Raw genomic sequence first — 16,319 nt, forward strand, 5'->3', positions numbered from 1 at the left:
TCGCCTGTGGCGCAGTGGTTACGGCGCTCGACTACTGTTCAAGGACGCGGGATCGAATCCCGGCCTCGGCGGCCGCTTTTCGGTGGAGGCGAAAAGCAAGGCGCCCGTGTGCTGTGCGATGTCAGTGCACGTTAAAGAACCCCAGGTGGTCGAAATTTCCGGAGTCCTCCACTACGGCGTCTCTCATAGCCTGAGTCGCTTTGGGACGTTAAACCCCACAAAACCAACCAACCAACCATCGCCTTTTTTTCTTTCTTGGCAGTATACAGTGAAAGAATAAATGGGTAGGCTACGTGCAGAGTGCTTCTTTCTGTCCTCTAAAGAAAATAAATAGTCTAGTCAAGCGCCTTAACCCAGTTAGGCTAATTCTTAAATGATGACAACATTCACATTGGCTCTGAGCTTACATCCCGGGTCTGGGTAACAAGGGCACTATGACAACCCCGACATCATCAGACTAAACGCGAAATTCTAATGTGCAGATGGCTGCTTAAACATGCGTACATGGTCGGCGACCAAAGCTCTTTGAAAATCAAAGTATATTCTCATTCTCTCTCTCCTCTCAGCGCCAAAGGACCCTAAGTTCTCCTGAGGTTCTTTAACGTTCGCACGAGCGGGCATTTCAGTTACATCGAAACGTGGCCTCCGCAGCCGAACGCCGAAACATCTCCGACAGTGCACAGGGTCACGTACTCAAGTAAAAGAAAGCGGAAATCTTATGATGCGGGACAGCTAAGGCCACCCGAGTTAGAAGTCTTTTGGTCCGAAAATCATGGTTGTTTTTTGTTTTGTTTTTTCAATAAACTTTCACAACAGGGAAAAATATTCGGCAATATCCGCAAAGCTCCTTTCTTCTTAAGTACATTTTTTTATTTACCACAGTGTTTCTTTCTTAATTTCGCACCTGGTCTCATTGTTTTTCTGTGAGCAGCCGGCATCCAGCAAGGCTGTTTCTTGGGCTAGTCGGTGGAGTTTGCTCATTCTGGCGAAGATTGAAGCGCAAAAAAGACAGGGACGCCCTGTGTCTCTCTCACAGCTCTGTCTTTTTTCGCTTCTGTCTTTGCCAAAATGAGTCCCGGCTTTCGCCTTTTGCGTACTACTTAAGCGATGAAAGCCCTAACTCCCTCAAAAGGAAGTGTTACGCAAGCTTTGTTGGCTTACGTAATCCAGCTTTTGTTCACTAGAATTTTTTTTATACGCGAAAGCACTGATAGCGTCATGATTGCTAAAACTTCCCGTCAGTGTCCGTCTGAAGCCTCCATAGTTAATGTTTGTATAAGCGCGCATAAGGTGAATAGAGAGCATACAAGAGCAGCGTTACTAAAGTAGCAGTAGACGAGTGGTAGTGAACAAATATTTTAATAATGACTGAAACAATGATTCATGACCTTTTGACTAAACATGAATCAGTAAATGAAGATGACTAAAGGTTATTAAAGCTTTAAGACAAGTTAGATAATAACGGATAATTAAATTATTCATGACTATAACTAAGCTATTTGAAAGCGAAACTCAGCTAATTGAAGACGAAAAAACATGACTCATAAAAATGAACATAACCTGAGCGCCTCAGTTAAGCTAAATATTACTAAAATGACTAAGTTAAGTTAATTATTACCAAGTATGACAGTAAAATGAAAAATGAAAGAGAATAACTCACTACATCAGACGAAAAGGCAGCCTGTCGTTGACTCCATGAGTTTTTGTTATGCGGGTAATAGTGCCGTCAAATAAAAATGTCAAAAATGTCTTTAAGGCGCTTCTTATTATTTCATCAGCCAAGTCGAAAATGTGCATCTTTTCTCGTTTGCTCCGAACCAAACAGATTATTCCCTCCTGATTTTTTTATGAATTGTGACTTCAATCGTGAGTATTCCACTGCAACGAGGCCCGCACCTTAACACGTACTAAGGATAACTATATCCAGTTAATACTCTTGGTAGACATTCAACCCTGCTTTTTTGTGGGCACAGTGGTGATCGTTTGAGAGCAGAGACCCATTACTTGCTGACAAAACTGAATTTAAAACCTTTCTCGCTACTCGATTCAGACTAGTGAAGTTATACCAAATGGCGATGTTGTCTAACCTGTGAGATCCTTGCAAGCTCCCCCCCCCCCCCTTCCCCTTTCAAAAAAACGTTTCTGGCAGCAACACGGATTACTTGCTAAATAGGCTGTTAGTAGCTGAACGTACCCTTCATTTTTTTTTTTTTTTTTTTTTATACGAACGCATTTCTTGGATCATGAGCTGTCAGATTGTGTACAATAAGCAGAAAAATTGCAAGACTGTGCTTAAGTCTGCCTAATAAGAGCGGAAATGGAGAATGCCGCTTTACCGGTCTGTTTTCGCTAACTGCAACGTCATTTTCCTTCCTGCTATATATCCTCATCGTCATCACTATCGTCACTATTATCATCATCGCAACTGCAGCGTCATTATCATTGCTGGTTTGGTTTATGGGGTTTAGAGTCACAAATCGACTCGGGCTATGAGAGACACCGCAGTGGAGGGCACCGGAAATTTCGACCACCTGGGGTTTTAATGTATACTGATATCGCACAGCACACGAACGCCTTGCTTTTCGTCTCCATCGAAGAGCGACCGCCGCGGCCGGGATTCGATTCCGTCATTGCACCACCGCTGCGGGGCACTTCAATTTCTCTTCTGTGTATTTAACTAATGCGATAGCTGAGTAGGTGATGGCTAAAGGCTGGTATTTATAGCTACTGAGGTGAGAGTTGTTGCACAAGCCACAACTGTCGCTGATTTATCTGACCTGAAGAAAGCGAACTAACTTATCTGAGGCACGTACTCCGCTTTGTAAATATGCACATACAGTGGCGGGGTCCAAAGCCGCAAGTTGTTTTGCGGCGCTAGTGCCGTACTCGTGCCGTTCCTCCTGACACTGGTGCAATAATACGTGGGGTACAACTGTGAATCTCCGCTCCTCGCCCCCTATTGGTTGAATTTAAAGATTTATACATCCGTCTCAATACGATGGCATGTACTATGAAGGCGGCAACTGTCCGGCGTCGGTGGCGTCTGTGGGAAGCCTCATGACACCGTGACTCATAGCGTTTAGGGAGATTCCCCACGTCTAGCTAAAACGCCCTCTCTCCACACGCAGGAAAGAAGGAGAGGTCGGAATAAGTATGACCCAGCACAAACAAATAATAGCAGCTAATATAAATGTAATCAGAGTTGGAATCATAGCCGGAAATTCTAGAGAAGTGCTTTGTTTTTGTTTTTTGTTTTTTCAACGGGAAGTTGTTTACGACGGCACTTTCGCGCGTAACGTAAGATTGCACCGTAAGAATCAATGTATCGGAAGTCACTTCACGCGCATCTTGCAGCCTTCGACAATTTGTTATCGAAAACAGGTCCCAACAACGAGGTGTGGGTGTCGGCCCAAATTTCATGCGAAGATTTGGCTACGTACCACTCGGCTATACCATTTCCACCAAATTGTTCATAAGAGTATTTCATAATATTTCTTAACCGCAGCATATTTATAAGGGGTGTCGCACTCAGCTGCACTTACTCGTCTCAATTATGATAGAATCAGAGCTGAATACACCCCAATTATTATGGATTATATATAGCGAGTAAAATAACAAAATTTGGCAGAAACAATTAAATGCTTATGTGTAGTAATACGAAAGCTTTACTCTTTGGGGCTGCAATGTTGCTGCAATTGCGCCGTTCGAGCTGAGACAACGAGACGGCTTTGTTAGCAGCGAGTGCTGCTCTCATGCGCGTCTGGCCGCATTACTGCGGTCTTGTGTTTCTTTGCACTACTGTTGTGCCTCTTCGGAGTCTACAGATTTACGAGGCCTGGTACTTGGAGCCTTAATTCTAGACATTTATTCAGTGTCAATAGCGCAACTCTAAACCCACCGGCCCCCTTTACTGTATGTGGACGTCTGAGCTGGAAAAAAAATGCCGCGAAGCTCGCTTCCCGTACTTCATCCAGTGGTGCGCCACCACGTGACCGGTAGCGCGATATCCTCTGTCATTTTTCCGGTTCTCTGATGGTGCCCTCTTCATTCGTCCTCCTCCTCTAACAGAGTCCGCTACGCCATGTCTAGTGAGGTGATTAAGGCGTACAATTGGAGATAGATGCGTACGTCGTCGGTTTCAATCCCTAACGCAGACTAACCAAAGCCTCTAACCTGACCAGCAGATGATTCCTAAATGGTTATCCGAATGGTATGCCAGGCGCCACATGGAGGTCTGATAATGACATCTCCACTCGATGCCATCTTTCTGGGCACCGCCGAACGTTCACATCAACACAAGACCAGCCTTTGCGTAATGAGGCTTACCAGTATTTTCGCAAATTCCTCGGCATCAATCCACTTGACCACACCTAATTTCGTTCCCACCCGAGTTTCTTATTGCGACAGGATTACAAGCCTTATTAGAGAAAATACCTGGTAGTGTCTGGTGGCTTATATTATAAAATTCAATGATTGGGAGACATCATTAGACCGCATGACACAACCGAACTGGCGGCTGCGCTTGGTTGTGCGCCGACATCTATGGACCGCTCCGCGTGCGGGATTGTAATGAAGCCACACTCGAAACTCCAAAACGTGGAGAGGGATACCACAAAGAATGTGTCTGAAAATGGATCGGCGGCTGCCTAGGCTCAGAGCGCCGTTTTACAATCGTGTTAAACCTCCACCCAGCTATTCACTGTCGCTGCACTGAATTCCACGAGCACAGAGAGGTAATCTTTTCTGAAAGTGAGGGGAACCCCGACGCCGACATATGCTAGAAAGGGGAAGAAAATGAAACGAAGGGGCCGATCTTTTGGCGTCTGTTCGTACGTGCTAATGGAGTCTACCTAATTCCGTCCTTGCGTTGCGTCCCGAGGCGATAAACTAGGATCGATATGTACGCGCTGGAATCAAGAGCCCCCTCCGAGACGCATTAATTGGGATCGCGTCTGGAGAGCCACGTAGGCAAAATACGGTCGGACAGCACAAGCCGCTTCTGGGCGCCCCCTCCTCGGTTTGGCGCTCGTGTGTGTGTGTGTGTGTGTGTGTGTGTGTGTGTGTGTGTGTGTGTGTGTGTGTGTGTGTGTGTGTGTGTGTGTGTGTGTGTGTGTGTGTGTGTGTGTGTGTGTGTGTGTGTGTGTGTGTGTGTGTGTGTGTGTGTGTGTGTGTGTGTGTGTGTGTGTGTGTGTGTGTGTGTGTGTGTGTGTGTGTGTGTGTGTGTGTGTGTGTGTGTGTGTGTGTGTGTGTGTGTGTGTGTGTGTGTGTGTGTGTGTGTGTGTGTGTTCCGTAAAGTTCACTCCCCGATCCTGCACTCGCTGGGCTTCCGGAGTGTAAAGTGCAAAATGGCAGCAAGGCAAGAAGCCGGCAAAGTGCTGGTTCGTGTCGCTCGCGTTGACGATATCACTATGAGGCTTCCTCGCTACGATCCTGAAGTCTCGAAATCACTCCCGAAACTCATACTGATCACAGAGGCAGCCATGCTTATATAAGTACATTTTCTTTGGTGCAGACTGCATGGCCCTCGCAAGTCGTGATACAGATCTTTCGCGATCTGTTTGCAGAATAAAATAATTTTCTAGAGTATTCGATCTGTGGTCATGTGTTCCGGGTGTGCATAAAGGGCATTTTATTAAAGAAGTATGGACAGAAGTGACCATCTCCTGTTGGGTCTGACCAACAAAGAAAAGTCACGGGGCTCCTAATTTTTTCCCAAAAATGTTGTGTACGTTTTTTCTTTTTATTCATTACATTGCAGGTCAGGTGACAGAGCCAAACTGACATTTCATGTTCGACGCATTTGTTAGCAAGGACGCAACCAGAAATTTTGCAAGGTTTAAAAGACCCTCGCTGGACAGGCACGCCTATGTTTAGCGGACTGCTTCATAATGCGACACGGGCAAACTTCGAGTCTTTCGGAGTCTGCTGAGAAAGAGAGTACCCTAGCACATAAGTGAAACCTCAAATATAAACTGCTGAACAGATGTCAAACACGAGACTACGAAAGTATGTGAGTCACCAAGTTTAAAATTTCCGAAAAAAAATGAAATCATGAAAAGCTCGGCAGAACTGTGGAGCCCCAGTATTCTTTATAGCGTTTTTTTTTTTTTGTATTCTTTATCGTTTGTTTTTGTTTGGCTTAAAGTACGCTTACGTGTTCATTAAAACTAGATTATATGCTGGATAGTTTGGCTGTCGACGATTTCTCCATTGTTTTCGTTTTTACTATTCTTGCTCCAGTTCCTTCAAATGTGGTGATCGACGGACCGGGAATACGCGTCGTTTTGAGAAGTTCCTCCCTACTGAAGTGCGTCACTTCGCAGCAAGCCTACAACGGGAACGACTGCCTGGCTGACGACGAGTTCGTCACGGCAAAACTTTTAAAGCTCTATGCCGGCCAGTGGTGTCCGCAGCAAACAAATTAACCGGACAACGTTGATAGCATTAATCGGAATAAATAAATTAAGAATTACGTGACCGGGACAACAAACTTGCCTCAGCAAGGGAGCAAGAAGTCAAGTTCAACGGCAGGGCAAACGCGTTTCACACACCGCGCGTTTCCTCGCGAAAAAAGAAAACAGAAAGAAAGATTAAAGCCGTAAGTAAGGTCATATCGAACAAAGCCCTCCGTCAGGATCGTTCACGCGTGCACAAGTCGAGTTTCATTGCAAGGAGCTTGCCCGGTGCTTTCCCTGCGTCGCAAAGTTGGGTTTTACCTTCTACATAAGCTGTCTCGCCAGCTACCTACAAACGAACTGTTGGTAAAACGCAGCGGAGCGGCTCCAGAATAATTTCGACTACCATGCCGTTCTTGAGCGTACACTGATACCCGACAATGCAGGCGAGTCTTCAATATTGAAAGGCATCATCTGCAAACACGATTTCATCTGACGACCTGGCGTGTTTGGCCTCCGAATGCCATGGCTACCACCCTCGTATATGGGACGCGCTGTGCATCTGCGCTCACCTTCCTCAGCAGCACTGACGAGGGCTGCCAGACGCGCACGTTCTTCTCCAGCAGGCGCTCGGTGGTGCGGCTCCGGAAGGGCCTCTGGCGAGCCTGGCTGGCGCGCATCTCCATCGAGCAGTCGGGAAAGCTGAGCACCACCGACGACGGCGGAAGCGACTGCCGGTTGTTCTGCGCCATATGGTACACCCCTGGCGGGACCTGCGACTGCTGCTGGTATTGGTACTGTGGGCGCTCATACTGCAGCTGCTGACGTTCAAGTTGCTCCGGCTGCCGCGGAAGCTCCTCCTGCTCCTGTTGGCGCTGGCTTTCTGGAGGCGTAGGCGATGCTGCTTCCGTAACGTCGCCAGACGTCGACGACCGAGACATGGTGGATCGCTGACAGCAACGATGAAGATCGCGTGTATTCTTCCTCTTTCATCGCGATCTCTGCTCGAGCTCTCGCGCACCACTGCTGCTGACGAATATGATCGAGGCTCCTGATTAGGAATGCTTTTCATTGGATAAGAACATTGGCGTTTTACCTGTCTTTTTTTTTCTCGAAGACTTGTCATGTGGAACAAGATGGGGTTGTCTCTAATGTAAAGTATGTAGCGGAAGTTGTTATCTTCCAGAAACTGGCGCGTTGTCCGAGTCGCACGTTCAGGTTTTCCTCCGTTGTAGCCGTAAGTCTAAAAGGCTCTTGTAGGCGTCTCGTTCTTCAGGCCCGCATACCCGGACACGTCAATGAAAAATTAAGGCCGATTTGCACAGTTAATAAAATGCAAACTAGGTGCGTAGCGCTGCTTATCCCTGATATACCTTTCCGTCGCTTGCAGTCACGCAGCCCGTTGTCATGGAATTTCTACCACACATTTGTTCCTCAGCGCTTCAGCATCCGTTTCCCGATGACACTCAATGTCTTAAGCAGTTTACTGAGCACGCTCGGCACGCTTCCTCATTTTTGTGCTCCTAGATTCTTGCACCGTTTAGCTGCAATATCAGAATCAGTTGACTCGCGATCCTGCTAACTTCGTAACAGTATACTTCAGCTCGTCGAGCACTGCGAATCTGCTTCGCAGTGCCAGGCGGCTCGGCTTTATCCATTGCGACGCGAAGCAAACGCGCGGCGCAGCCGCGTCCTGAGCTTTCCTTACACCATTTTCAGAACTGAACGAAAACAGGCACATTGTACCACTTTACAATGCACTGCTCTGCGGCCGAAAGGTCTGGGTTGGGATCATAGGGGGAGAGAAAGAGAGAAGAAAGAGGAAACGCGCTTGAAGGCGAGCGCCATCTGTTTCATGACGCGGCGAGCGGCTCGAAGCCGAGATCCAGGGAGCACCACGCATGAACCTCTGCTGTCTGTGAAGGCTGAGGAGTGACTGATGCGAGAGGAGAGATGCCGAAGTTGAGGACGCGCGAGCGACACACGTCTGCTCACTCTGGAGTAACACACTCTTGTGCAACGCTGCCCAGTGATGACCGCCACGCCTCAACTGACACGCCCCTTTCTCATTGTCTTACTCTCTCATTTGGTGCATCTATGCGGCCGCTCCGCCCCCTCAGTGTTAAGTTCACGAAAAGACGAATGGACACAGAGAGAGAGAGAGAAAGAGCGGCTTCTGCTGCAGCTGTGCGACCGCTCCGCCTCCTCAAGAAAGAGAAGGTGGCGACGCTTTTTTCAGTTCAAGTTCATGAAGAGAGAGAGAATGGGCGGCTTCGGGCAGACATCGGCGAAATCCGTGATTGCGGGTAGTAGTTCTACGCACTAAAATGCGGCGAAGGTCCACCTCAGCGGCCGGCCGAGAACCCTTAGGACATGTGCTCAGCACTGAGGTCTTTAGGGCTACCAACGGGCCAAGGCCACCCCAGCCTTAATCGTTGTACTGGATACATCTCCATAGCTTATGAGCGAGAAAGCAAGCGCGCAGGTGAATAGGGCACGCGCACTCCTCCTAAAAGAGGACGTCAGAATAGCAAGAGCACAGCGGGGATCAAAAGGAGGCTGTGGGTGAGGTACTCGTATTTTGGGTTTGTCGCGTAAGGGCGTCTGCTTTCTTTTCATCAGTATTCAGAGCGTCTATCGGCATTTTATCGCTCGACGAGCTTTAGAGTATTCGCAGCAGGAGGCAAGAATAGTTGGATCATTTCCAATTTTATGGAACATTTTTAACTGTGAGGCAAGAGTAAAATATTGTCAGGCATTTTATGCCCATTGTGGGTTTTCTACGGGGCTGCGGCTCTGCTTTCAGAGCCAAGAGCCAGTCCGTTAGCTCAGACAACGCGGACAACGAGGACCAAAGTGCTTAACCGTTTAGTTGAGGGCTCTCCACTCAGTCTTCTTCCAAGGCACGGGCATGCAACAGGCAGAGTTCAAGAGAAGAATTACCTTAGTCCGAAGACGCGTCCGCCAACTCCGGTCGTTCTCATGACACACCCTCCTAGTTCTCTCGTTGACTTCTCACTGAGCACGTACTCACTCACTGACACACCCAGCACGCACCACCGCTGGCGTATAGGCAAGAGAAGAGACTGTCCATATGATCTTGAGCCGGTAGATGCCGTGATCTACTCCTCGCCCGCTTCCGCGGCGTATCCAGAAGGGCAAACGCACTGACGGCATGCTGGAATGGGTTGGTGAGTTGTATAGGTTTCCACAACATGTTTGATGGTAAAGGTGTAAGCATTCGATTCGTAGCACGAGCACAAATGTGTTTTTATAAGCAGACTTTTAAAGCTTAGCGAAATCTTTTACTACTCCCCGTATTCGCCCTGTGCGGTTTGTGCGCGTGTTTGTCCTTGAACCGATGAGAAACCACGTGGCAGATATGACAGCTCTCAGCCGCAGCCGCCACCGAAACAGAGATAGCGCGTGTTTGCCTCTGCCTAGTCACGTGACAACCATGACGTCATTCAACCACAGCTACGCTGGAGCCGAAGCACACGCTCTGTCTAGGTAGCCTACGCTGCCTCTTAGCCGAGACGCCTCGTGAACTGTTCAGTGTCAGAGGTTGTGTAGACGAACGGCCGAATCCGATCATCTAGTGGACGTAGGGCACCGTCCTCCGGAATGGTTTACACTCTGTCCTTTCAGCAGTTCAATACACGTACATACATATAAACTGACTATTAACTCTGATTTTGCACTGATGTAGAAAGCATTAAATATTTTTCATGTATTTATTGGAATTAAAAATGAAGCTTCAACATTTTTACATATATACCCAATGTATTCGCAATAACGAATTAGTATTGAAAATGTTCAATGATATGTAACCCTTGGAAATTGATAACTAGTAGGCAATGTGCATGGGTGTCATAGCAATGAAATAGGCCCACAAAAGTGGTCAGACATTGCACATGACAAAATAGATCTCTAAAAGTGCGATATGTCTACAGACAAGTTTTAGATGCACAGACTGTCTATGTTCCGTCTTTAGACAACAATCAACTGCTTTCATAGGCGTTTGTTCATAGACAACCTATAGACATGAGTCTACTAAAGCTTATTGGCTATAAATCTATACACAGTCAATCAATATTATCTATAGACAATCTATACACCAAAATCTAAAAGAAGTGTAAGGACAAAATCTATAGATTGTCTATAGACGGGTCTAAATGGCTGGTCTACAGACTGTCTACGGACCTTATTGCCAGAATTCTTTAGACTGGGCATAAAATGTTCGAAGAAATGTTTGTAATGACGAGAGACGAAGAAAGCGAAACGTGCCCCCCCCCCCCCCCCCCCTGGGACCTCGGAAGAACGTGAAGCCTATCTCGCCAACCGTCGCAGTGATGATGCCGAACGCCGTCGAAGACGAGCCGAATCAGATCACCATCGTCTGCTATCAGGCTTAACTTTCAAGCTTTCGCTTTGGTTACTTTCTTTAGCGGGGTTACACCTGTGCCTAATAATTTTCTGCGCTCGCGCTGAGTAGTTTACAACTACCGTGAGCGCACACTATTTGTTTACAACAAATAGTGTGCTCACTTAGACCTTGTGAGCCAACTCTGGAATATCGCAAGATACCTTTAAAATATATTGATAGATATGGTCTAAGACTCTGATCTACAGCAAAAGATTACTTCTGAAGTACATCTTGTGCTCACAACGAGTAATTAACTCTGTCATAAAAATCTAGTTAGGAAAGGTGTTTAAAATAAATAGCAAAACCTACAAGCCTGCCGAGGGAGGATCGGCAGATATATTTATCGTTGCGGTACAGCTCTACATTATGTGGAAATGTACGTTCATCATCTTTTTTCCTTTGCAATGTCTAAAATTTTAAGTATATAATTCGTGTGTGTGACGTCTTCTGTATGCTTTTTTCCTATCTTAATACTTTTACGTTGGCCGTCGACGACGATCATTAGCCAAGGAGAGCAGATTGCGTTGCGCGAGAAGCCGTTCTGGAATGTGCGGACTACCGGTCGTGTCTCATTTAAGTACTTAGCTTGTTACTTTTAAGGCAGGTTTACCATTGGTTGTTCCATCAACTCATAGTTTCTTTTAGCTTGGACGCAATAGGTGTACTAGGTCACAGATGACATGGACGTCCTGATTCACGTCTACCTCCACGATTAAGTCACTTCCGTCGTTTCTTTGTTAGCTTTTGACACAACCTCTGGCCTTGAATACGCAAGTTTTTTACGTTTTCGTGTTTGCTTGTTTGTTAGTTCTTTCGATTTTCTCCGCGTTTCTCTTTTTCTGTCTGAGACAAACTTTAGTCTTGAGGAGACTATACTTTCTCTTGCGTCGTGTTTTTATGCTGATCTTGTCTTTTTAATGTAGCATCTGCATCGGTTGCTCCTCCTCACCCCATGATCTTAGCGCCTTCTTATGTTGTGTAACTTGACTGAAGATAAAGCACACGGGAAGACACACACAAGAGAAGAAGACACAGGACACGCGCTTCTCTTCTCTCGCTTCGCGTCTTCTTCTCTTGTGTGTCTTCCCGTGCGCTTTATCTTCAGTCAAGTTACAATGCACCATCTAGCCCAACATCAAGTTTTGTTAAGTTATGTTGTGTACGTGTTAGTTTCTGAGCCTCAAATGCCCTCGCAAGTATTATTTCCTGACACTTGCCACCCATCATGAATATAGCATTGTTATGCTGGAATCTGCATTAGGCGGAATACCAAATGCGCAACGCATTGCCGAATTTCCACCACGCAATCCGTCATTGGCGAAGTAATCCCCGATATTGCCCCCATATTAATGAATAACCCTTCCCGAGTTCCTAAAAACGTTGTTGATGCATAGCAACAGTACGAAGCTGCGTACAGGGTCTACAACGAGTTTCTGAACGCAATGTCCCCTTGTTGAAATCTTGTGGTAATATATATGCGGAGAACACACGCCCATAGCAACTTTCCCTGCAACGTTAGGCAGCCAACTTACACTTCTAGTCTGTAGCAACAATGTACCATGCGTCTTCGACCTCTGCCTGCCTCTGGCTACCTTCCCTCGACCTTCGCTGAAGCTTCGCGTGCCCAGTCCTGCCATCGTAGGTCACCTGTGTTCCGCAAACATGTTGATTACCAACTCAACAGCTGCGCGATATGTCGGCGCCAGCGTTGCACGCAGCTAAGAAGCACGAACGCGCAAACCGCTTTTGCGAGTCATATCGAGTATAGTTTTAATTTCCCCTGCGTCCGTTTCACCTGTTCACATGTGATACATCTCCTCGCTTGATAAGATGCTTTCAAGAAGCGATCCAGGGGCGCCACCATATTTGACACTAAGTTGTGAGAAACAGCTGCCAAAAAAAAAATTATGAGAAAACCACCTCCAAGGGTATGACGCGACAGTGTTAACGGCGCTTACCTTGCGGCCCCCCTTTGCTCATCTTCGTTCATGTGCGCGCACTTTGCTATTCTCTTCGTCATTAGCTAATTCTTTAATTTCTGCCTGTGCTTTTTTACGCATGCTCATTCAGCATACAGCCGTACGCACTACACTGTGTAAAAGAATGCACTCAAGGTTTAAAGCCCCGCTTTAACTAAGACGTTACGAACGTGCCTTCAGAGCTTAGGAGTAGCGTGCCTGATTCGAGATCCAAAGGTCCCGGTGAATTCGATTCTCATCTCAAAGGGAGCGACCTGCCATCTCGTCGATGTCATGCGGTCTCGTGACGTCACGTAACCCGCCGACCAATCAGGTACCTGGCCATGTCACTGCCAACGTTACTTGGATGGCAACGCGGGATTTTCTAGACAATGGTATTTTTAAAGGGCCCATGAAAAGCTATTTTCTAAACTCAAAAATGCACACGAGCAATAAGTGTCCGCAACGCAAAAATATTTAAGCTAGCTTCCTTAGCGCCGATCATAACAGTTATCAAGAATTATTCTTCTCCTCCCTCCTCTGAACTCAGAGCACGCTAGCGCACAAAAAAAAAAAAAAAAAATATGAAGCGAACAAGTCATGGCGCCCCACCAAGTCCGCGTCACTTGAGAGGGTGCAATGAGCGGCCCACAAAGCAAGCCGCGATGACGCCACTTGGGAAGTTTGCGCGCACGGTTATGTCGCAGTAATCGGTTGCCAGCCTTCGCCAGGAGCACTGATTTAAAAATAATCTCTAAATTATATGCTCCACTCAAAGCCTTTAAATTTAACTCTAGTACTAACAATGATCACCTCTATTGATTTCTTGCATTTTAACGTTACCGCAAGTACCGTTTCACTGGTTCTTTAACGTTATCGCGTCAATAGACGCTCGTAGAAATGATTACGGTTGAGGCACAGACAAATACACTTTCTCTCCACAGTTTAAAAGCCACCTGTTCCAAGGCGTGTGAAGAATTTGTCGTTGTCCCATTTGCACTGTTTTTGAAGTTACAGCTTTCAGTACGCAACCCATGTCCAGTTGACATCTAATTTTGATCATCCAATACACAATGTAAAGCTCGATCGCACCACGAGTTCATCATTTAATTGTGTTTTATTATTATTTCTATAATATGAGTTGCCAGCTATCTGCCAGAAAAAGGGACATCATCTATGACTTGTTCTGGTGGTTAAAAAATGCTAGCGCAATCAATGAGCAGAGCAGTTAGCACTGAATGACGTCATGCGACATTCCTCTCTATTTCACATCAATGTTCTCAAGCAGCCCTGAATAAGTGGTCTGAATGCCGGGAAGACGCGAGACCATGAGCAAACCCATGAGGGCTTGGCAAATCACTGCGAGGAATTAAAATGCCAGCCAGTCGTCGATCGTTATCGCGTCTTATAAGATCTGTGATTAACAGTTAATTAGTCAATACAGCTTATGGTACGATAGCCGATTAGGAATCTTCAATCCAGAGCATGTCATTCTGAACTGAAAATAACGTTGCTAGTAGTTTCCCCGAAGGGCTGAGGGCGTTCTTAGCTGCCTCAGAGCTGCACGCTATTTTGTTGCATCTACTGAAAAGTCGCGTGCGCGTGGGTTCACAAAAACCGCTTCTTGCCTTTCTTCCTGCTTTGCGGACGGCACGCATGCTGCTGACGTGAGGCCATCAGTGTGTTTGCCCTTCCTACAGAGCAATGTAGTGGCGCTTTCCCGTTTTAGCTGAGCGGCTGTTTCTTAAAGGGACTCTGCTTCGCTTAGCTCTGAAGCTTTATCGCCCGTCACTTTGATTCGCAGCTTAAAACATGAACGCTGGAGAATTCCTTTTTACGCTTTGTATCATCGCATTCATCCTCTCCGCGATTGACTGCGGTGATGAGTCCGAAAAATGTAAGTTATCTCACCTTCATAACAAAGCGGCCATCCAGGAACGCATATCTTTTTCGATTACGTATGCACACTGTGTTTATTAGCACAAAACGAATATATTCAGCCAAATTTAGCCATGAAAAGTTTACCCAGTTTGATTTGCCTGGTTGCTAAGCATGAAACAAGAGGATAAGCGTACGTAACCAGATGAGGCAAGAGGAGTGTATCGCTTTTTGGAATGCTGTTACGGTAGCCTCAAGAGCGCAGAAAGTGACTGGTTGACTATTCTGGTTTCACGAAGTCAACTTTCACTTCTACAGTATGTCCTGCTGAGTGGTAGAAAAAATGTAGGAGCGCGGTAACCCGCTTGCGGGGAGTGATTCTTCCTCCCTCCCTGCATCGCCAGTGGATATCAAGTAGATCGAGAACAAGAAGCTAAGCGGCAACTTAACGTCCATCAGGTGTGATTCAAGAAGCCAACCACAAACACCACGAATGATGAATCACGTATTGAAGTGAGTGACGTTCAGTGCCGACGTGGGGGTATGCGTTTATTTGACTTACGAGATTACATTGAACGGAGTACAAGTTTGGTTAAACCGTAAACTAGGCCTTTTTGCAAACAAGATAAGATATCGGACATAGATGAAACGTCGACGCACAAAGCGCAGGTTTCGTTGCAACCACTTCATTACGAAAACGATTTCCTGATAAAGTGATAGAAATTAGATGCTTTGTGGAGTTTAACATCCCAAAGCAACTCAGGCGATGAGAGACGCCGTAGTGGAGGACTCCGGAAATTTCGACCACCTGGGGTTCTTTAACGTGCACTGACATCGCACAACACACGGACGCCACTCCGTTTCGCCTCCATCGAAACGCAGCCGCCGAGGCCGGGTTTCGATCCCGCTTCCTTTGAGCACAATAGTCGAACGCCGTAACTATTCCGCCACCCCGGCGGGGCTGTTCGAAATTAGAACTTTATACGCCCGCGTCTCGTCTTTGTCCCTTGTCTTGTGACGCGCTAGAATTTTGATATATTAAATAACACGCCTCATAGTTGCTATGGTTGCTGTGCAGCCACTATATATATTTTCCAGCACTTTCACGTACGGCTCGTCTACCCCCTGATTTCGCAATGCCTGCATCACCACCGAGGTTTCAACTGAGTCAAATGCTTTTTCGTAATCAATGAATGCTATGTATAAGGGCTGGTTATATTCCGAGCATTTTTCTATCACCTGATTGATGGTATGGATATGATCGATAGTAGAGTACCGTTTCCGAAACCCTGCTTGATCCTTTGCTTGACTGCTGTCTAAGGTTGTCCTGATTCTACTAGCGATTACCTTAGTAAATACCTTATACGTAAAAGACAGTAAGCTGATTGGTCTGTAATTTTTAAGGTCCTTAGAGTCCCCTTTCTTGTGAATGAGGATAATGTTTGCATTCTTCCATGGTTCCGGTACCGTCGATGACACCAGGCACTGCGTATACAGGGTGGCCAGTTTTTCTAGCACGATATCCCCCCCCCCCCCCCCCCCCCCGTCTTTCAGCAAATCTGTAGTTATCTGATCCTCTCCAGCTGATTTCCCCCTTTTCATAGTTTCTAGTGCTTTCTTGACCTCGTCCTTCGTCACTGGAACCATAGTTCTGCATATAGA

At 46.5% G+C, this 16,319-nt stretch overlaps 1 protein-coding gene across 1 annotated transcript in view; it reads right to left on the minus strand.

The window, feature by feature from the left end:
• Positions 1-7,084, minus strand: part of LOC146197690 (endochitinase-like) — a 26,101-nt gene extending 19,017 nt beyond the window's left edge. The window contains exon 1 of the mRNA XM_084596508.1: positions 6,968-7,084. Within this exon, the coding sequence (XP_084452634.1) occupies positions 6,968-7,081 (114 nt within the window). The 5' untranslated portion in view covers positions 7,082-7,084. The remainder of the gene's footprint in view (positions 1-6,967) is intronic.
• Positions 7,085-16,319: the final 9,235 nt, after the last annotated feature.

This window comes from Amblyomma maculatum, chromosome 3, assembly GCF_055883805.1.
Source record: "Amblyomma maculatum isolate TAMU_Amacu chromosome 3, ASM5588380v1, whole genome shotgun sequence".
NCBI lineage: Eukaryota > Metazoa > Arthropoda > Arachnida > Ixodida > Ixodidae > Amblyomma > Amblyomma maculatum.